General features: G+C 34.0%; 1 protein-coding gene across 1 annotated transcript in view; it reads right to left on the bottom strand.

Annotated features, from left to right (window-relative positions):
* Positions 1–277: 277 nt before the first annotated feature.
* Positions 278–23716, bottom strand: part of ABCE1 (ATP binding cassette subfamily E member 1) — a 36108-nt gene continuing 12669 nt past the window's right edge. The window contains exons 4-18 of the mRNA XM_053582197.1: positions 23503–23600; positions 22489–22606; positions 22003–22140; positions 21789–21858; positions 21475–21571; positions 20518–20607; positions 11303–11424; positions 7916–8137; positions 6920–6979; positions 6762–6820; positions 5245–5355; positions 5012–5154; positions 4774–4896; positions 3027–3138; positions 278–776 (exon numbers count right to left, since the gene is read on the bottom strand). Of these exons, the coding sequence (XP_053438172.1) occupies positions 729–776; positions 3027–3138; positions 4774–4896; positions 5012–5154; positions 5245–5355; positions 6762–6820; positions 6920–6979; positions 7916–8137; positions 11303–11424; positions 20518–20607; positions 21475–21571; positions 21789–21858; positions 22003–22140; positions 22489–22606; positions 23503–23600 (1611 nt within the window). The 3' untranslated portion in view covers positions 278–728. The remainder of the gene's footprint in view (positions 777–3026; positions 3139–4773; positions 4897–5011; positions 5155–5244; positions 5356–6761; positions 6821–6919; positions 6980–7915; positions 8138–11302; positions 11425–20517; positions 20608–21474; positions 21572–21788; positions 21859–22002; positions 22141–22488; positions 22607–23502; positions 23601–23716) is intronic.

Here is a 23716-nt window from a genome sequence, read left to right as displayed (position 1 = left end):
GATCAGTGATTATATAAATGCATGATAAAAAAATGAAACTACCTTGAAAATAATTATGTAATAAAGAATCTTATAAAAAGGCAAAAACTGAAAAATTCAGAGTAAAGTTCAAGGTTTTTTTTTGGGGGGGGGGCAAGAGGAAGGAATTATAACCAAAAAACATTAAATACAAATCTTATGTAACAAATAACCTATTTTTCCAACAGTGTTTTATAATAGATAATCTTCCTTGAAAACCATACACTGATAATACAGTGCAAAGACTGAAAACAAACAATAAATGTAATCCTGATGTTTATTTATCAAATCTTACCAGTGGAGTATTCAACTGGCTTTTAAAATAAGGGCAGTTTGATTATACTGGCATAGTTGGCAAACCAGATAAGTACAGAACCTTTTTTCAAGCTTTTTTAAATGGGGCAACACGGTCAGCATTTGGTACGTGAATATAGTACACCTACTGATTATCTTCCCATATGTCATGAAACTTTGGAGGTAATTTGTATAGCTTGAAATGTCTTCATTTTAGAATAGTATGCACAAAAGAGCTTTATCATTAAGAAAAGTGGCATTTTCTGTGTCTAGACTAATCTATAACACAGCTGGCATCTGATGTTACGTAAAGTACAGAGCATGTAGGATATAAAACCTGATTCAAGTTTTATATGACAAAAATCCTAGTAAATGTTGCTTTTAATAAATGGCTTATCAATATTCTCAGATTCAGTCTAATCATCCAAGAAAAAGTAGTTTCCACTCTTCTTTTGCTCTACATCCTAAAAAATAAAACAGAGAAGCAGTAAGAATCAGCAATGTCACTCTCCTAGATGTAAAGGTAGAGTTTCACCCACAGTATTGCTGAGCCATGTTTAACAACAGTGAGTGCTGTACAACCTCCTCTGCAGCCATCAGCTGCTTTTGGATATTTATTCCTGGGTCCACTACTCAACAGCAAGATTACCACCCCTGCCCCTCATACCGCTACTACAATGACTCACTTGCAGCAACTCACACAAAATCTTTTTAAATAAGATGCTTTACAGATAAAAAATTTTGCTATGTATTGTTTTGTATGCTATTGTATTTCTGGGAAAACTATTAAATTACATTTTTATCATTTCAATTATAATTTTCTGGCCCCAAATATATATAAAAATAGTTCTTCTCAATATCTATCTTTCTATCTGGCTACCTGTTTCCCTTATTAGGATGGACCTAAGATAAATGAGTATGTAGAAATGATTAACAGGTGTACCTGGGTGAACCATGGGTCTACTGAAGAAAAAAAAAATGGGCGGTGCCTGTGGCTCAGTGAGTAGGGTGCTTGCCCCATATACCGAGGGTGGTGGGTTCAAACCCAGCCCCAGCCAAATTACAACAAAAAAATTGCTGGGCGTCGTGGCGGGTGCCTGTAATCCCAGCTACTCGGGAGGCTGAGGCAAGAGAATCGCCTGAGCCCAAGGATTTGGAGGTTGCTGTGAGCTGTGGCAGCACAGCACTCTACTGAGGGTTAATAAGTGGAACTCTGTCTCAAAAAAAAAAAACAAAACAAACAAACAAAAAAAAGGTGTTCATATGCTTCAGAAAAAATTCCTGTCCTCTTTTCTGCTTAATATGCTTTTCAGAACTGAGATATTCAGTTGTACCTCGAAACTTAAGCATTTCTTGAACAACTGAATAATAATTTTTAATTCAACTTGTTAATATGTTATTTAGGATACTGCACCCTCACATATAAGTGAAATATGTTTGTAATTTCCCTTTATAATAATATATTTTTCCAATTTTAATATCAGGTATATACAGATGAAAAAAAACCAAAAAAACAAGAAACTTAACCATTTCTTTATCTTGGCCTAGGAGTAATACCAATCATTTGTAAACAAAATATATAGTGAGAGAGGATAAAGGCATCCAGACGTCGTGTTAAGTGCTTAAGATTAAGAATACAATGATATGCAGCATGACTTTGCCTCTGGATTTCCCAGAGCTCAGTGGTTAATAGCAAAGTGAGGACTACAAACATGAAAATAAATGCTATAACAGGGATACGTATAATAGACTTCTAAAGCTTTTAAGTGTTAGGATGATGCACATAGTGCCATGAAATGAAAATATTTTAGGTAGGCGCTGTAGGTGACACTCGCAAAGTTTTTAGAGTTCATTCACTTTTTCTTTTTAAAAGCAACCAACCAAGCTCACAATTGTTGCTCACAATTATCCTAGCACTTTGAAAAGCTGAAGACTGCTCGAGTTCAGGAATTTGAGACCAGCCTGATAAAGGATGAGACCCTGTCTCTACTAAAATTAGAAAAACTAGCCAGGTATTGTGACAGGTGCCTGTAGTCACAGGGAGGCTGAGGCAAAAGGATAGGTTGAGCCCAAGAGTTTGAGGTTGTTGTGAGGTATGATGTCACAGCGCTCTACGCAGGGTGACAAAGTGAGACTCTGTCTCCAAAAATAAAACAAAATAAAATAAAAAAGCAAACATGGAATTTTTGCCTTCTAAAAAACAAATAGCATACTTCACAGACAAAATCAAGTATAGAGCTCAATTATTTTATGTACTAAGAGAACAGAAAAACACTGCCTTATTAAGCTGACACAATGTTTTTCTCATCAAAAGAAGCCTGTTTAAACACTTAAAATACACATTTTTACCATGCATTAAAAAACAAAACAAAAGCACGAAAAATGGTTTAAGACATTTTTTAAAAACTTCGCTTCAGTGGTGAATTAGTATAATCTTTTTCCAAGACATTGAAAATGGCAATCAGCATAGGTACTACAACCATGGAGACAACTGCAAGAGACAATGTGAATGGCCCTGCCTGAGTCCACATAGCAATTTGACAGCTACATCACAATTGCTGCCTGAAAAACTGTAGTACACCACCAGGTCTCAAAATGTAAAAAACATCAATTGTAGAATTGTTATAATATGTTTTTGATTTTTAAAGAAAGTCTTTTAATTATTTATACTAAAACAGATATTGTCCATGATTTAAGATAATTTTTCCACATACCTTAATTGAATTGAGTTTGTTTATTCGTGGCCTATAGTTGTTTGGATCTCTTCTGAATGTAATTTCAAGTTGAGACAAAAACTTATTCATGCCAGCCAAAAGGGTTTGAGGACTAGGAGAAAAAAAAGATCAATTTTGATTAATTTTGCTCCCAAAATGTAACTAACTTTTGAGATTAACAGTATGAAGAATCACGGTTCCCTCTAATCCCCAGTCATGAATCATTGGGATAACAAGTATAATCACAACATCTTGTAAATCCTATTTTCAGAGATGATTCTCCATGAACTACACACTTTTCTTGGCTATACTTAGTTTTGTGTAAAACAGAGTTTAAACTGTATTTCTATTCTGGAAAAACGAAAGATCGTTAAGGCTATTTCATAATCTCAAATCTGACATATTTAGGGGCTGAAGAGAATTTAACAGAAAGTTACATTTATGCTAGAAATTTGGCACTGGAAGGCATATGTACTTCTACGTAGTGGTTTTCAGCAATTACTCCTTATTAAATGTCTATGTTTTATGTATCTTTTTTACCCAAGGTTGGTCTCAAATAATGCCGAATCATAACACACATGTGGCACACTTTCATCACATTGTAAATACGAAGGGAGGATCATGGACGGCGCCTGTGGCTCAGTGAGTAGGGCGCCGGCCCCATATATGGAGGGTGGCAGGTTCAAACCCGGCACTGGCCAAACTGCAACACGGGTGTTGTGGGCGCCTGTAGTCTCAGCTACTCGGGAGGCTGAGGCAAGAGAATCACCTAAGCCCAAGAGCTGGAGGTTGCTATGAGCTGTGACGCTACAGCACTTTACTAAGGGCGACAAAATGAGACTCTATTGCTAAAAACAAAACAAAACAATAACAAAGGGGGGATCATTATGTGAATACATAGGCTTTAAATATTTTAAGTAATTTGCCTAGCTCTTCAAAAAAAATACATTATTTTCGTTAATTGACATACAAATTTAAAAAGGAAACAAAGGAATTCAGGGAAGAATCTCAGTAAAAACACTTTCATTTCTTAGGTAATTCGAATAGCAACTCCATTCCTAAAAAAAAAATTAGATTGGAACTACATGAAAATGCTGTTTTTATAGGTCAAAAATGTCTGAATATTGGTTAATTCCATATGGTTCAACCTAACATAGGTTTTAGCACTAAAGGTAAAAGAACTATCTTATAACCCTATTTCAATGTTAGGCTTCTCTATATTGCAAGTGCTCACAATCAAGCTAATAAGGAAAAAAGAGAGGAAAATGAGAAAAAGGTAAATTTATTTTACCAGATCAATACCAGATATTTGGGATTTACTGTGAACTATCAGTATAAAGTAGACAAATCATATCTCTTTGGATCTTATATTCTTTTTCTGTCATTTATCATATTAATAGTTTTTAGGGAATTATTTGTAAAAATAAAACCCTATTCTGGAAATTCAAATAATAAAACAAAACAGATAAAAGTTAAACTGAAAGAAAAGGTGAGAGGCCCTGAGCTCCTTCTCCTGGGTCAGGGATTCCACACTGCAGTCAGAAAACTACTGTTCTACATGGTCCCATCCAGTACTCCATAGAAATAATCTCTGGAGTCACACAATCAGTTCAGATATTTTAGTTCTTTCACTTTTTATTAAAAATAAAAGACTTTGTGACTTTAATGTTTATAAACTTATTGGAAAGAGTAAAAATTTCCTGTTAGAACTTATAATTAGCTTGAACATTTTAAAAAGGAGTTTTACCTGTTTGCCACTGTGTTCTTAGATGGAATACCATCGAAAACAATGACCCGATCTGCTAAATAGGTTGCCATGATGAAGTCATGTTCTACAACAAAGGCTGTCTTCTTCGCATGGAGGATGAAACTAAAACACAATGATTTCAAAGTGTTTTATAGCTTTATAGCATGCAACATTCAAATGCTATATTAAGCACACTTTACGTATTATAAAAAATGATACTATTGAGCAAGACATTTACCGTTTGACAACCCGAGCTGCCATCAATCTTTGCTCAGAATCCAAATATGCAGATGGTTCATCAATTAAGTAGACATCAGCAGGTTTGCCCAAACAAAGAGCCAAAGCTACTCGCTGCAGTTCACCACCAGACAATGTTTGTACCTATTTGGAGAGTTTAGCAAACCATATAAAAACACCCAGAATTTAAAATAACAAAATTGAAACAAGATCAAAATAATTATTCTCAAGTACCTCTTGATCGATGATGTTTTCAATTTGCAAAGGCTTCATTACATCAGTCACAAACTGTGGATGAGTATAAGCATCTCTTATCTTTTCATGTAGTAACTGACGAACACTTCCCTGTTTTTAATGGATAAAAGTATTTAAATGATAAAATTGCAGTAATCTTCTGTTTATGAGTCTTGACAAAGTTAAGCTCCAGAGCAAAAGTATATCAATTTGCCACCAACAGATATCAATTACATTTTTAATGCTTATTCATCATTTATGGCATGGTTTGAGAATTTTTTTCTATTCAAATCTCATATCTAACATGTAAAAAGGCAATAGTAACCTTAAAATGAGAAAGTAATAAGCAAACAATGAATGTTTCAGGGGAGACATCATTTGAGAGAAGCCTGAAGGTCAAAGCGGTTATTAAGTGAACTTAGGCAACCAGTAAGAGATAACCTAAAATGCATGAGGATATGCTAGGGATAAAGCCTAACACGCTGTCTGTGTGCTATTTCAGGATAAGGCTGAATTTAAGAATTTAAAGATAAGATTATAGACCATATCAATGATAAAACTTTTATTGTTAACTAAGCCATATTATATGGGTGGGAAGTATTAAGTGTACTACTATAGTTAACGAGTTCATTATAACATCTGCAGAAATCAAAGGAAGTTATTAACTTTAGCACCATGTTTTCAAGGTTTACTGTACTGTAGTATTTGTCAGTATTTCACTTCTTTTTATGACTGCATAACACTGAATTATATGGATATAAAGCATTGTGTTTATCCACTCATCAGCTAAGGGAACACCTGAGTTTCCACCTTTTAGCTATTATGAATAATGTTAAAATCATTTGTGTGTAAGTTTTGTGTTGAGATAGGCCTTCATTCCTCTTATGTCTATAAGTGAAATTGATGGTTCTTATACTACCTCTGTGTTTAATCATTTCTGTAACTGCCAGAGTTTTCCAAGTGCCTCTACCACTTTTCATTACTACTAGCAACATATAAGATTCTAATTTCTTCACATCTTCACCAATACTTGTTATTGTAAGTGGTATCTCACTGTGGTTTTGATTTTCATTTCCCAAATAACTAATTTTGTGGAGCATCTTTTCATGTGCTTACTGGCCATTTGTATATCTTTGGGAAAATGCCTTTTGGGGAATGAACATTTGCTCATTTATTTAAATTGAGCTTTAAGAGTTCTTTATTTATTCTGGATACAAGTGCAAATGTTTTCTCCCATCTTATGGGTGGCCTTTTCACTTTCTTTATGTTGGCATTTGCAGCACAAAATATGTTAGGTTTTAAAAGGTTTATTTTGGAAAAAGACACCACATTTTAAAAGCATTTTCTAAAATCAATCTCAACACTTAACACTCTTAATACCTTTGTTATTGACTTTCAATAAAATTGTACAGAATCTAATTCAGAGAAGAATTTTAATTTTAATACAGTAAAAGATTAAAGCTATAGAAATATATATATAATTTTTTTAATAACCATATAAAAGAGTAAGAACTCACAGTTGATTTGGGACTAATTTTCTGTGGCTTATAACTGACATTTAGAACTGGCACTTCTCCTGCAAAATAATGCAGATACATAAGACACTAAAAATGCCCAGATCTTTAAACTTTACTATGTGGAACAGAGTAAAAAGACTCAAGATTTACAGCTGTACCTCCTTCATCAGGTTTAAGTCTTCCAGCAAGCATTCTGATGAATGTTGTTTTACCGGTACCTGGCAACACAACAACAACAAAATGTCTTGAAAGATGCTTCACATTTAGGGTACGTCACTAGGTCTTACTTGGTTTTAACTGAAGAATTTATCTGAAAGCCACACACTAATGCTACTGAATTGTAAAGCTTACACAGAAAAATACAGAGTTCACTTCTCAAATATAATTTTAAGCTACTTAGAAGGAAGAGACTAGTCAAAACTTATAACTACTTTAATAAGTGGTAAATCTATAAAGTTTCAGTCTTAGGATAGTTTTAAAAGATGAATTTAGCTAAATTATCAATGCACACAAAGTATTAAGATAGTACAGGTTATTTTATAGATAACCATCATTTTAAGATTCATTTACATGAAATATTTCAATTAATTGCAAAGCAATTAAAAATTCCTATTAACTAAAGAGTGATACATTGCAACTATTTTTCTTCTACAGTTTTGTAAGCTGTAAGAGTATAATTCATATAATTTTTTTGTAACATGAAAGGAATACCAAATATTTAGCAGTTGAATTCATCTTGTAATTAAACTTATGATAACAACTTAATATTAAAAATGTTAAGTAATACAACTACTCACAAAGGTAGATTGCTCTGAATTTAAAATAGGAAAAGTTTCAAATGGAAGTGTATAAGGAAAATGTATTTAAACCAGATCATTTATAAATTACCAATTTATTCTTTCCTTCCTGGTCATTTTACAAGTGAATAAACTGCCTTATTAATTTATATGCAGAGAAACCAGCTAAGAACATCTTATTTTCACTGAAGGTTACAAAACAAAATAAGAAATGTTCACTTGATTGAATGACAGAAATTAAATTATACAATACCACAAAAAATGTGAAACCATACTGAGAAATTTATGTATTCAAAATTCATTGCTCAGCCCTGTGACTGATTCAGTTCTCCATTGAACACTTAAAACTTGACTTACCATTTTCCCCCAACATCACCATGATTTCAGAATCTGTAAATTCTCCAGCTACAATTGCTAGCTCAAACTCTCCCATTTTTTTCTTCATCCCTGGATATTTATACATACACATCTTTTTAACTTCTTCTTCATTTGCTGTCTCAGCAACTTTAAAAACAAGTGATGCATCTCTGAATCTCAAGTTTTCTGTTGGAACATAGCCATCCAAAAATATGTTTATACCTGTTGGAAACAAAATTGTTAATATATTAGTAAAGATCAATTATAGACTAACTGCTTGTTCTAAAGTAAAAAACCACCATATGAAAGCCAAAATCCTAGTCCCTCTTCAAAGTAATCTACATATAGATTTTTAATTTCTGAGATTTTTGATAATATGCAGGTCTGCATATGATGAAGTCAAAACACAGTTTTCCAAGTATGTAAATAAATTTAAGTAATTTAGTAATTTATGTAGTTATATAGAGGGTACTAAAAATATGTACACACATTTAAAAAAAGGAAAAAATGGTATTAAAATTGTAATACTCAATTCACGTCTGATTCCTGCAATTACAAGAGATACAAGATACAATATATAAGATAACGATATTTGGTATATATTGAATATTACAATTTCAATACCTTTTTTCCTTTCTTAAAATGTGTATACATTTTTATGGCATTCTCTGTATGTATGTGTTCCCCATCCCAGAAATGTATCTTTTCATTCTTATGTGATTTCCCCCCACCAGATTTTATGCAAAAGACAGCCTATGATATTTCTGAGTTTTAAATCAAAAATTGCTATTTTTCTTTTCTTTTTTTTTTTTTTGAGACAGAGTCTCACTTTGTCACCCTTAGTAGAGTGCCATGGCATCACAGCTCATAGCAACCTCAAACTCTCGAGCTTAAGTGATGATTACTTGCCTCAGAATCCCTAGAAGCTGGGACTATAGACGCCTGCCACAGCACTGGCTATTTTTTGTTTGTTTAGCAGGCCTGGGCGGGGTTCGAACCCACCAGCCCTGGAGCAGGTGGCCAGCATCCTAACCACTGAGCTACAGGCGCCACCCAAAATTGCTGTTTTTTCTTTTCTTTTTTAGGCTAGTCAAGTGAAGCAGTGGGAGTGGAGAAGGAACAAAAATCTGTTACTGGTTGTGATCAATTAGTTGTAAACACCACTGCACTATTTTTTCTTAAAGATGACAAGTAGGTAAGAGTATTTTCATTGATTGCTGTAATATTGATATAAAAGTTTAGAGGATAAATTTTTAAATAAGTTATGAATATTACATTTTACATGGGAGATAATCATATACTTTGAAGTCTATTTTACTACAATATTTCAGATTAATTTTGCAGGTTCAAAAGAAATATATTAACTACATTTAACATTTTTTGCCTCACTGTACAAAGAAATCATTATCAAAACATTTTAATATCTGAAAATAAACCAACATAAGAATCCCTTACTTTTTTTTTTTTTTGAGACAGAGCCTCAAGCTGACACCCTGGGCAGAGTGCTGTGGTGTCACAGCTCACAGCAACTTCCAACTCCTGGGCTCAAGCGATTCTCCTGCCTCCGCCTCCCAAGTAGCTGGAACTACAGGCGCCCGCCACAACACCCGGCTATTTTTTGGTTGCAGCTGGCATTTTTGTTTGGTGGGCCCGTGCTAGATTCAAACCCACCAGCTCAGGTGTATGTGGCTGGCGCCTTAGCTGCTTTGAGCCACAGGCGCCGAGCCAGAATCCCTTACTGCTTAAAAAACTGTAATATTCATGATGGCAGACACATAGAACTGAAAAAGTTAATTATTTTAGAAACCATGAAAGACTTTTTTTTTTTTTTTGCCGTATATGTAAGTGAAGTAAAAGAAAGAAAGCAAGTTTTGGAAGGTCTTGAAAAGTCTAAGCATGTTACTCATTTGATGAAGTCAAATGTTAATCATTTCATTTGTAATAGAGAACCACCACATGGGAGGCCTGTATCCTCAGCCTAGAACGTACGTGTTCAATAAATTTTGTTGACAGAACAAATGAACAGATGTCAAACTCAGCATTTTTTAAAATCTTAAACTACTTAAAAATAATGTGAAATTAAAAATTAAATACAAAGAAAAACTCAAAAGGAACCTTAGTACCACTTAATCCATTTGTTTAATTTATCATTTAAGGAAATGAGGCTCAAAGAAATGTTTGTTAAAAAAAATAGTAAAAATCAGCCTTTATATTTCTACCACACTGTCTTAATGAGTACAAACTATAATCACTTTTATAATTCATAAAAGACTTTACAATTGCTGCATTAATTTAGGTATATAAAGACTAAGTGCAGTTTCTTAATCCAATTGTTTTAATAGATGAGACACATGAAAAGGCTCACCAGGAACAATTTACTGAGTGGCATAGCTTTTAGAGACATGGCATTAAAACAATAATTGTGAAAAATGATTGCCAAGTATCCACATCATTATCAATCTGATTGAGGTGGTAAAAAAGAAAAGAAATAGTAAAAGGAACATGCTATCAGTTAGAGAATAAGGCTGCCTGATTTCTTTTTCTAGAATTACAGAATTTTTTTTCTTAAGGTACAGACCAGGGGGTGTTTAACCATTTTGTTTTCCTGTCGCACATTAGAAAAGAAAAGTTACCTTGGGCTACACAGTAAATACACAAACACTAAGGAAAGCTAATTAGCAAAAAAAAAAAATCTGTGCACACTTTTTGCTTTTTGTGATAACTGACACCACTGATAAGCAAAAAAAAAAAAAAAGTCACCTTGTAGCCCATTAGTGTTCAGAATTGTCAGGTCAAGAAATAACTGGGGAAAAGAAATATAAAATAGAAAAAAGCAGTGAAAGGAACCTTGGAAAAAAAATTAAAAGGAAAGAAAAGCAAAGTAGTGTACTGGTACTAGTTTCAGGAATTACTTAGTGTAGGCTAGTTTCTACTTCTGTTCAGCAGAGGGAATAAATGGCAATTTTAATACATTTAATAAACTATCTTATTGGACTTTTAGACAGCCTTAGTTGTATAAACTCAGGATCTAGATTACAGATGAAATTTGAAACATGAAAACAAGATGAGCACTGAATGAATTTTAAAAATTTCTCACTGTCAAAGGTAAATATGAAGACAAATGATAGTGCAGAAACCAAAGTATAGAAGATTTTTAAAATAGCTAAAGGTAAAACTGCATTTCTATGCACCCCAACAGAAAATTCTCCAAAAAGTTTTATATAAAATTATATATACATTCTGCTCAGTGATTAAAAGTTCTACAAGACCAGAGTTTTAGGTAAATAAAACATTAGAGCAACATAAGAGTACTTACTATCAATAATACATTTTATAAGCATTAGAGTGGAAGAGAACACAGTCTACGTGAAAAGTTTTTTTCGTTACCTTCTCTTACACTAAAAGGCATGGTGACAACACCATAAGCACTTGGTACACCATATAAACAGCAGATGAAGTCAGAGAGATAGTCTAAGACACTGAGATCATGCTCCACCACAATGATATATCTGAAAATCAAAACATTTTTATTTTAAAAATGTACATATAATTACATAAAACTTTTATAACTTTTTTTTACTACAGTTGGAAATTTCAGTAGATACATTATAAAAATATCAAGCATAAAGAACATATTCAACAAAAGCGACAAAACATTTTCTTCAAAGATGCTCATTATTAATGCCCATATTTGAAAATATTTTCTGATACTACTAGAAGGAAAAAGCCAGGTAACATGAAAGTTTATATGTAACTATATATAAACGTGTTTTGCTAATAAGGAACATATTTAAAATAACTTTTACAAAGTAAAAACAATTATAGTAGATTTAATTTAGATGTAACTGAAACTGTTTGAAAATTATGCTATTCAACTTATCTCTTAGGCTCTGTACTTTTCATGTCTCATGCTAGCATGAGTAGGACACAGAAAGAGAAAAATGTCAGAACCCATAACCTGAGAATTTTCAATTTAGTTAGGAAACAGACCACATGGCAAAGTAAGGTCTACAGATGTTAAACTCCAGTGAAGGTCGGTGTGTATTAGAGCCAGTACACTGTAAGAGTGAGATGGGATATGATGGGAACCATAAAATAAGGGCAGATTCGAATGAATGATGAAATACTGCTATAGTACGAGCTATTAGGCCAGTTAACAGTCAAGAAGCCTTTATGCAGCACTTTATTCCCGTCCCAACTTACTTTAACATTTTAAGAAAATGTTCTACAGACATCTCAAATGCCAGTTAAAAGTATCATCTTCCTGCAGAAATATAAAAATGTTCTGTATCTGTATTAGTGGAATCATCATCCTATCAAAAATGACTCATTTTATTTTCACAGATACATTGTTTAAATGTTCAAGTCTGTGAACAGTGTCTTGCCTGTCAATTTCATCCTTTTCCTTCTCTGCCTAAATTCTAGCTCAAGTTCTCCTATCTTTCAATTTTGCCACAGATTTTTGACAAATCTTTTTCTTCAGGCCCTTAGTTTCTTTCAAGGCCTTCCAAAACTTTACCTAATTTTCTGTTACTTAATTTATATAAGTAACTGAAAACACTGAAAAAATGGATCTTTGTTCCTGAAAATTCCATTTCTTCATTTCTTTGTGCCTCAGAGGCTCTTCTTTTTCTAAACGGTCTCTTGCCTAAATTTTTACCTGCTAAAATCCTACTTAACCCTTTAAGGTCCAGCTTAAACCCTACTTCCTGTAGGGACAGCTTTCATACAAATACAGTTCATGCAAATGAACTTTCCCCCACTCTTTGAACTACCTCCTCAACAAATATTTGAACTCATACCTAAACGTTTATTATGAGTACCCCCTTACTTGCCTGTAACTATCTTAAAGGGTGACTAATACATTTTAGTACCTCTGTGGACTTTAGTCTTATGCTATCTATATCTTAAATAATAGATACTTAATAATGTTGCACAATGACAAAGAATCTACAGTAAAGCTAATTGGCAATAAGAGATGGTGGGTTCTGAAATGATAGAACTTTCTATGATTATGGCAATGTTCTATCTCTATGTTGTGCACATGGTTGCCATTAGGCATAGTAGGATGTAACTAGTTTGAAGAAATGAATTTTTAATTTCAATTAATGAAAATTTAAATTACGACCTATGTCTAGAAGATATAGTAAAGTTCTAAAGTGAGAATGATATGAAAAAACATTTCCGAAAGAGTGATCTGGCAAGAAGAAAAAAACATATATATATATATAAAATCTAAGACACTGATCCGAGTGACAGATGGTAAAAGAATAAAAAAGAATGGGGGCAAGTCTAAGATGAAAAGAGAAAATTTAGAGAAAACGTTTTCTACCACAATGGTGGTAGAATCGATAAAAATGGCAAATTACTCAGGTGAGCTAATGCTCAATCTGCCTTGGTGTCTTTGTTGGCAATGAGCTATTATCTGCAAACTTCCCTACTTTTTGCTATTAAAATCCTATGGTTTCTGTTAAAAACTTGTGTGAGGCAGCACAATATTCAGCAGTTTTTAATTTGGTTTGAAAAAAAGAAAAAAGTAGGTCAAACCTTCTGCCTCCCTCACCTTCAAATGGAGCTTATGCCTAAACAAGTCCAAAATATAAAAATCATTTAGGTAGAATTCTGACGTAAATCCATCTGGTCCTGGGCTTTTCTTTTTAGGGAGATTTTGTATAGTTGATGCTATTTCAGAACTTGATATAGGCCTGTTTAACATTTCCATTTCATTCTGGCTAAGTCTTGCTAGGTGGCGTACTTCCAGGTATTGGTCGATTTCATTCAGATTTTCATATTTCTTAGAGTTTCTTGTAGTATTTGATAAGGATTTTTTGAATTTCTGAGGGGTCTGCGGTTATTTTATCATTACCATTTCCGATTGATGAAATTAGAGATTTTACTCTTTTTTTCCTGGTTAGGTTGGCCAAAGGTTTATGTATTTTATTGATCTTTTCAAAAAACCAACTTTTGGATTTATCGATCTGTTGTATAATTCTTTTGTTTTCAATTTCATTTAATTCTGCCCTGATTTTGGTGATTTCTTTTCTTCTGCTGGGTTTGGGGTTGGAGTGTTCTTCCTTCTCCAGTTGCTTGAGTTGTCCCATTAAGTTATTAACTTCCTCTCTTTCTGTTTTCTTGAGGAAGGCTTGCAGTGCTATAAATTTCCCTCTTAGGACTGCCTCTGCAGTATCCCAGGAGGTTCTGATAATTCATGTCTTCATTGTTGTTTTGTTCCAAAAATTTGGTGATTTCCTTCTTAATCATGTCTATAACCCATCTATCCTTCAGCATAAGCTGGTTTAGCTTCCATGTTTTTGTATGGGTATGCAGGTTCCTGGTGTTATTGAGTTCAACTTTTATTCCATGATGGTCTGAGAAGATGCAAGGAATAACTGCTATTTTTTTAAATTTGCTGAGGTTAGATCTGTGTCCTAGGATGTGGTCGATTTTGGAGTATGATCCATGGGCTGATGAGAAGAATGTGTATTCAGTTTTGCTGGGATGAAATGTTCTGTAGATGTCTGTTAAGTCCAGATGTTGAATAGTTGAGTTTAAATCTAAAATTTCTTTGCTTAGCTTCTTTTTGGAGGATCTATCCAGCACTGCTAAAGGGGTGTTAAAATCTCCAACTACTATGGATTGAGGAAATCAAGTTCCTCATGTCTGTTAAGAGTTTCTCTTATAAATTGAGGTGTGTTCTGGTTGGGTGCATAAATATTAAGAATTGAGATCTCATCATATTGAGTATTACCTTTAACAAATATGAAGTGTCCATCCTTAGCCTTCCCTATTTCAGTTGATTTAAAGCCTATTGCATCTGCAAATAGGATTGCAACACCTGCTTTTTTCTGCTTTCCATTTGCCTGGAATATAGATGACCAGCCCTTCACCTTGAGTCTGTATTTGTCTTTTAAGGTAAGATGCAATTCTTGTATGCAGCAGATATCTCAGAATTCTACCAAACCTTTAAAGAAGATTTAGTACCTGTATTACTAAACCTCTTCCAAAACATAGAAAAAGAAGGAATATTACCCAACACATTCTACGAAGCAAACATCACCTTGATCCCCAAAACAGGGAAAGACCCAACAAGAAAAGAAAATTATAGACCAATATCACTAATGAATATTGATGCAGAAATACTCAATAAGATCCTAACAAACAGAATCCAACAACACATCAAAAAAATTATACACCAGGACCAAGTGGGATTTATCCTAGGGTCTCAAGGCTGGTTCAATATACATAAATCTATAAATGTAATTCAGCACACAAACAAACTAAAAAATAAGGACCACATGATTCTTTCAATTGATGCAGAAAAAGCTTTTGATAATATCCAGCATCCCTTCATGATCAGAACACTTAAGAAAATTGGTATAGAAGGGACATTTCTTAAACTAACAGAGGCCATCTATAGCAAACCCACAGCCAATATCGTATTGAATGGAGTTAAACTGAAATCATTTCCACTTAGATCGGGAACCAGGCAAGGTTGCCCATTGTCTCCATTGTTCTTTAACATTGTAATGGAAGTTTTAGCCATTGCAATCAGGGAAGAAAAGGTGATCAAGGGTATCCACATAGGGTCAGAAGAGATCAAACTTTCACTCTTCGCAGATAATATGATCATATATCTGGAAAACACTAGGGATTCTACTACAAAACTTTTAGAAGTGATCAAGGAATACAGCAATGTCTCAGGCTACAAAATCAACACCCATAAATCTGTAGCCTTTATATATACCAACAATAACCAAGCTGAAAAAACAGTCAAGGACTCTATTCCTTTCATAGTAGTGCCAAAGAAGATGAAATATTTGGGAGTATACCTAACAAAGGACGTGAAAGATCTCTACAAAGAGAACTATGAAACTTTAAGAAAAGAAATAGCTGAAGATGTTAACAGATGGAAAAACATACCATGCTCATGGCTGGAAGAATAAACATAGTTAAAATGTCTGTACTACCCAAAGCAATATATAATTTTAATGCAATTCCTTTTAAAACTCTATTGTCATATTTTAAAGATCTTGAAAAAATAATACTTTGTTTTATATGGAATCAGAAAAAACCTCGAATAGCCAAAACATTACTCAGAAATAAAAACAAAGCAGGAGGAATCACGCTACCAGACAAGAGACTGTACTATAAATCCATAGTGATCAAAACAGCATGCTACTGGCAGAAAAACAGAGAATTAGATGTCTGGAACAGAATAGAGAACCAAGAGATGAATCCAGCTACTTACCGTTATTTGATCTTTGACAAGCCAATTAAAAACATTCAGTGGGGAAAAAGATTCCCTATTTAACAAATGGTGCTGGGTAAACTGGCTGGTAACCTGTAGAAGATTGAAACTGGACCTACACCTTTCACCATTAACTAAGATAGACTCTCACTGGATAAAAGATTTAAACTTAAGATATGAAACTATAAAAATACTTGAAGAAAGTGCAGGGAAAACTCTTGAAGGACTCGGCCTGGGTGAATATTTTATGAGGAGGACTCCCCAGGCAATTGAAACAGTATCAAAAATACACTACTGGGACCTGATCAAACTAAAAAGCTTCTGCACAGCCAAGATCATAGTAAGTAAAGCAAGCAGACAGCCCTCAGAATGGGAGAAAATATTTGCAGGTTATACCTCCGATAAAGGTCTAATAACCAGAATCCACAGATAACTCAAACATATTAGTAAGAAAAGAACACGTGACCCCATCCCAGGGTGGGCAAGGGATTTGAAGAGAAACTTCTCTAAAGAAGACAGAGACACGATCTACAGACACATGAAAAAAAGCTCATCATCCTTAATCATCAGAGAAATGCAAATCAAAACTACTTTGAGATATCACATAACCCCAGTAAGAGTAGCCCACATTACAAAATCCCAAAACCAGAGATGGTGGCGTGGATGTGGAGAAAAGGGCACACTTCTGCACTGCTGGTGGGAATGCACACTCATACGTTCCTTCTGGAAGGATGTTTGGAGAATACTTAAGAGACCTAAAAATAAACCTGCCATTCGATCCTATAACTCCTTTACTATGTTTATACCCAGAAGACAAAAACTCACAATATAACAAAGACATCTGTACCAGAATGTTTATTGCAGCCCAATTCATAATTGCTAAGTCATGGAAGAAGCACAATTGCCCATTGACCCACGAATGGACTAGCAAATTGTGGTACATGCACACCATGGAATATTATGCAGCCTTAAAGAAAGATGGAGACTCTACCTCTTTCATGTTTACATGGATGGAGCTGGAACATATTCTTCTTAGCAAAGTATCTCAGGAATGGAAGAAAAAGTATCCAATGTACTCAGCTCTACTATGAAGCTAAATTATAGCTTTCACATGAAGGCTATAACCCAACCATATGACAAGACTATGGGGAAAGGGCCAAGGAAGGGAGGGGGGAGGTTAGGGGGGAGAGGGGGTGGGGCCACACCTATGGTGCATCTTAGAACGGGTACAGGGGAAACTTACTAAATGCAGAATACAAATGCCTACATACAATAACTAAGAAAATGCCATGAAGGCTATGTTGAACAGTTTGATGAGAATATTTCAGATTGTATAGGAAAGCAGCTCATTGTACCCCTTGATTTCACTAATGTACACAGCTATGATTTAATAAAAAAAGTAAATAAAATAAAATAAAATAAATGATTTAGGTCAGCCACTCTTCTGAAGGTTTGGGAAGAAAAGGAATCTGTAGCATAGTAAGAAATCCACGTTGTAAATATTTACACCACACAATCAGTTTTGGGTTACTTTTTAGTCTTCAATCTTACTGATAATGTTCTGAGGTCAAACTATAATAAACTTCTTAAATCACTGTTCCTTTCTCCCAATCTATCCATCTCTCCATTCCTCATTATTGAGCCAAGTATATGATCTTCACTATCTTTTTATAGCATTGAAAATCGAATGTATCCCCTCACATATAGGGCATACAGAAACAAGACCCACATATTTTATACCTAAAACAAGACCCACATATTTGTGAAATGGCCTAATTATTTTCTCCACTTTGTTAATCTAATTAGGCTTAACATGGTTTCCCAGTTACAATTAAGGCTACTACCCTCTCATAAAATAGGAAAAGTCTTCTCTAACATTACTTTTCCTCAGAAGGTTTTTCCTGAGGTCGATCTATACCTTGTTATTTATTTTCCTATCCCAACTATACAGAATAGTTGCTGATCTTCTAAATTTATTCATTGTAGGGCGGCACCTGTGGCTCAGTTGGTAAGGCGCCGGCCCCATATACCGAGGGTGGCGGGTTCAAACCCGGCCCTGGCTGAACTGCAACCAAAAAATAGCTGGGCTTTGTGGTGGGCGCCTGTAGTCCCAGCTATTCGGGAGGCTGAGGCAAGAGAATTGCTGAAGCCCAGGAGTTGGAGGTTGCTGTGAGCTGTGTGATGCCACGGCACTCTACCGAGGGCCATAAAGTGAGACTCTGTCTCTAAAAAAAAAAAAAAAAATTTATTCATTGTAAGTGGGTAAGCACCTGGATCTAATGTCTTATTTTCTAGAGATGGGCCTGAAAATTAATACTAAAATATTGGTTATATATTACTTTCCTTTTAGTTGTCCTTTTTATTATGGCCAGGACATTCTTTGCTATCTTTAAAGTTATATGCAAAGGTCGATAATATTATCTATGACTTCCATTTTAGGGAAGGGGTTTAAGAATACTTTTAGGGGCTTCAGTTGAATGCTAATAACTTAACTGCTTCTTTACGGGACTATATGGTCCGTGAGTATTCTTTTCTTTACCATGAGTTTCCTAAATGCTAGCACTACATTGTTACCTTTGCATTCCTGGAAGTGCCTAACGTAATGTCTAAATATGTGTATGGAATGAAAATTATAGCTACTACTTGGCTCAAATAGCACTGTGTCTTTCCTATGATATTCTAAGCGTTACTCTGAAGTATGGGTTACTTATCTTGTGGAGGAGTTAGGCTCCTTGAATCAAAAGAGCTGAGTTTTTTAACAATTCCAAAAAATTCACAGTCATGATCCTTTCACACCTTTATTTTTCAGATTCTTAAAGACAAGTAAATAATCTTCTCATGCCATTCTCTGTGTTTCTGAACCTCCCTTCTGTATTTCAAGCTTATTTTTTCTCCACCACATTCTAGTAACTTTCTCAGATTAACTTTTCAGGTTTCTGATGCTATTTTCTGCTGTTCCTAACCTGTGCAATAGTTTTTAATTTCTAGATTTTTTGTTTTAGGTTTTTTGAACATTTACCTATTGTTTTTGTTGTAGTATCATATCCTCAAAGTTTTGAATTCTTTTAAGTATTATTATTTTATAGCTTCTTTTAGAATGTCACCCAAAGTTCCTGAAGGTCTAATTCTGCTGTTTGGTAACATGTGCTGAGTAATGTGTAGACTGTTTCCTCCTCTAAGTTATAAATTTTATAATTTATAGATTTGAGCTCATGCTCATGAGGCTTTAACTGTAGGAATTCAGGGTTGAAGGCATATCCTTCCAAAGTGACTGCCATATACCACAACACTAAAATTCCAGGACCCTTTTTTATATTATTTTCTAACCTTAAAGGGTTCGCAGACTCCACTGGGTAAGTAACTTTCAATTCCACACCTTGTGAACTGCTGGACCACAAATAAGAGAGTTGAAAGGGAGCCATCCCTCCTTTCCCAATGAGCTCAATGAATGACATACGTAAGCTTTCTTGCTATGTCCATTCAATTTGTCCTTTTGCTGAGAAAATAGTCCTTTGGAAGTTCTGGCATTTGATGTGTGATAATCCTATACAAGGCCTTTCTTCTTGTCCACACAAGTAGGTATTAAAACCCAAGACCTATTACAGACACCAGCAACATCTGAAAGCTAATGTTCTTATCTCTACTCTTTATAGTTCTCACTTTGTTTTTTGATCCTTTGGAATATCTTGCAAGATCAGCCATGTATTTAAAAAGGATATTTATTAAACCAGTTACTAAGGAGAGGCAGATGATATAGAAAAAAATCCTGGGTTATGGTCACAGCTTTGTCTTTCAGTAAATTTATAACTAGTTTTTTGACCGTTAGCTTCTTCAAATGAAAAATGGGAATACCACACCTAAAGATTCTTAAAAAATTACCATGAGAATCAAATGAGATAACATATTTAAAAACCTCCAAACAAGAGCACTCTATAAATACAGAGTGTTGTGATTATGTAACAGAGGTTATCAAGAATTCTCTTTTACTCAGCAAGATTCTGAACAACCAAAATTATTCTAGTGTTTCTTATAATGTTCCAAATGTATATGTGCATGGGGGGTGGGTGGGAGAGATAGATCTATTTGAGGGAAAAGCTAAGGATCTGCTTCTCAGAAAGCCATCCATGAATGCCATAATTTCCATATCATTCCAGCATATTCCTAGGGATCCTGGAAACAGGTATAAATAAATGAGTCGTACACTAAGAACCTCTATTCTAAATAAAGGAAGGTAAATTTAGGTGGTAGAGACAACCAACCAAGATGAAGCATGTACGTGTACATGACACTGATAGTCCTACTGTTTAAAACTCTGAAACAAAACAAAACAGTAATATTCCAGATCTCTACTTACCTATCTGGATTTATTAAAGATCGTATAGTAATTGCAGCCTTTAAACGCTGCTTGACATCTAGGTAACTAGAAGGCTCATCAAACATAAAACTATAAAAAAAAGAAGAAAAAAAGCAAATATGAAGACAAATAAGACATTCTATCTTGCATGTTATTTTAAAGCACTGTAGTATCAACAGCTTCTGATTTAACAGTAACAGAAACCTCCTCAAACACTAATGAAAATTCTACCTATAACAGAAACACTTTTGGCACTTTGTTCAGAAGCATGAAGAAGAAAGTAATTAGCATAAGCAAAGCTGCATAACTTGGGAAGAACCTACCAGATAAGGCTAAATTATGGACTGGCACCTCCTCATGAAAAATATTCTGATGTAGTCTGAAGTAGTTTGGAGAGCTAGCGCAAAATTCATAGAATATTTTGTGTAGAAGAACTAGCCTGCACTGGATGCCAGAGCAGAAATGTGGAAAAAGACAGGAGCAAGAATGTTTGGGAGAAGAGAGGCACTAAACTGTAGGAAAGAAAATTGCCTTTTCATTCTCCTTTTCTCTCACATGGAATGCCCCCCAGATCTAGGGAGATCTAAAAGACATCACGTTTTGCTTCAGGTATTTCAAAAGCTTGGTGGCTTGGTTGAAGAGCTTAACTCTTAAAAACAACAACAACAACAACAACAACAACAACAAAAACTTTATGTAAAAAGTGGGCTTAAGTTATAAACAAGTGACTTTATATTAAAAAGCTCTGGAACCTATCTACTTACCTAAGGAAATGACAGTTTCCTTTCCTTGCAGGAAAAATGAGTAGTAAATGCATAATTGCTTTATTATCTTAACTCAAAATGAGAATCTTAGGTATCATTTCTATTAATTTCTCTCAAAACCATTCCTTTATCAGCAGCATTACAAATAAAAACTCTAAAATAGGGTTAAAATAAAAATTATAAAGTAACCTACATATCAGCTTTCTGTATGCAAACGACAGCACAAGCAAATCTCTGCAATTCTCCTCCTGAAAGATCTTCAACGTTTCGTTCTTTTAGGTGAGTTAAATCTATAAAGAACACAGAGGCATTGTGCTCAATGTTATAAATTTTATTTTACCTCTTCCAGGCAAAATGTATGCTACATGTCATTATTTTGAGTTTGAACCCCATTTTAGTTGAAAATTGTGTAACGTGGAAAGTAAATACAACAATTACTAGAAAATTTTCTCATTTATTTCAGCTATCCATAAAAGATGTATACTTTCATGACTTTTAAGCACTTACCAAGCTGTTGACATACAACTGCCTGTGTTTTTGTTTCATCCTTTCGGTCCAAAATAGATCCTACTGTCCCCTGTCATAATGTTAACAGAAATAGTTACCACTGTTTTCCTTCAATATTAAAAAGAATCACAAAGAAAAACACCTTAACTTTGCTAAATCTTCTAAATCTCCATCAATAACTAAAGTATATAAATTATTCCTAAAAGCAACTAACCTTTGCAGCCTTAGGAATCTGGTCTACATATTGGGGTTTGATAATGGCTTTTAAGTCATCTTCTAGAATCTTGGTAAAATAATTTTGTAATTCAGATCCACGGAAATAAGTCAAAATCTCTTGCCAGTCAGGAGGATCCTAGAAATATTTATATATAATTATGTAAATGAAAATTAATAATATAATTGCAAATAGGATAAATGCCAAGTGAAATAGAATGTAAGTCCAAGTAGAATACTTCTGTTTTCTCTCTAAAATTGAAATATGACATGAAGGCCTAATAGTTTCCTTAAGGGAACTCCAAATTTTCAGTTAAGTAGAGCTAACAGATTTAAAAAGGAATGAAACAACTTCATCTATATAGTTTCTTACCATTAATTCCACGAATAATCTTGTCAAGAACATTAAAAAAAAAAAATCACATATTCCCCTAAATCTCATAAAACCAATTTAAGATATTAATTTTTCCAAGTTAGCAATACATACATCGTACTTTCCAAGGTTTGGCTTTTGCTTTCCTGCTAAAATTTTTAAAGCAGTTGACTTTCCAATACCATTAGTTCCAACTAATCCCAAAACTTCACCAGGACGAGGGATAGGCAACCTGTTGTAAGTATATAAGAACAAAAAAACAACTCAGGCTTAGATAGAAAAGTTACATAATATCAGAACGATGTATTTTAATGCATTTGCGCTTCACACACATCCATTAATAAGCTAAGAAATATATGCCAGATATTATTGGCTATTAGAAAAAAAACAGACAAAAGATTAACTTGAACTGTTAATTGTTAGAAATGCATTCATGACTAATATTACTCCAAGTTTCATTTATTCAATTTTCATTCAAAGTCCATTCTAAAGTAACATTTCTTATTTACAGATAAGGTTCAGTTTTAATGTGTAACAAAATGCTTTGGTACAAAATTACATAGCAGGTGCAACCTCACGGTCTTTTTTTTCTGGCCTGCCATTTACTTACAAGGAGAGAAGTGCCACATCAATCAGAAATATTCCACTTCATTCTCCCTGCTGTAGTAGGCCCTTTAAAGCTGGCAGGTTGAGAAATAATCTTTTTATTAGTAAAATGTGGACTCCCGGATTTAAAATGGTAGTGTTCAACAGATAAAAACCTCAGATAACTAAGGACTTGTTTGTAACTTAGTAATACATACCCACATTCAAAGTGATGTTCTCTGTAGATCATTAAATTAATAGATAAACAATATTTCTCTATACCCAGAGATTAAGATGTAATTCAACTAGGGTAAAACCTGGGCATTAGAAGTTTTAAAAAGTCCCCCCAGGTAATTCTAACGTTAGCCAGATGAACCATTGGCATATACAACATAATTGTGCATGATGTTATAATACTGTTTTTCTCTCTGGTGGATGGTTAATGTTGTTTTTTCCCCCTATTTCTGCATTCTCTAAAAATTCTAAATGTATTTTACTTTTAACTTGACAGAAATAAAGAGGAATGTTGAGGTGAAAATATACCTGTGAAGTTTGAAGGCATTGGCACAATATCGATGTGTGGTTTCTTTTTCCAAGTTGCTTGGTAAATTGACAATTGATAAGGCGCCAAAGGGGCATTTCTGTTATTTAAAGTAAAGAATTAATTTTGTATTAATTTGTAGAAATACATACATGATTAAAATAGATAGATTAAGAATACTTTAATAAACAATCTTCCAAATATGGGAATTTCACA

The sequence above is a fragment of the Nycticebus coucang genome, chromosome 1, assembly GCF_027406575.1.
Source record: "Nycticebus coucang isolate mNycCou1 chromosome 1, mNycCou1.pri, whole genome shotgun sequence".
NCBI classification, from domain to species: domain Eukaryota; kingdom Metazoa; phylum Chordata; class Mammalia; order Primates; family Lorisidae; genus Nycticebus; species Nycticebus coucang.
Note: the sequence above shows the minus strand (reverse complement) of the source record. Positions and strands in the feature narration are given on the sequence as shown.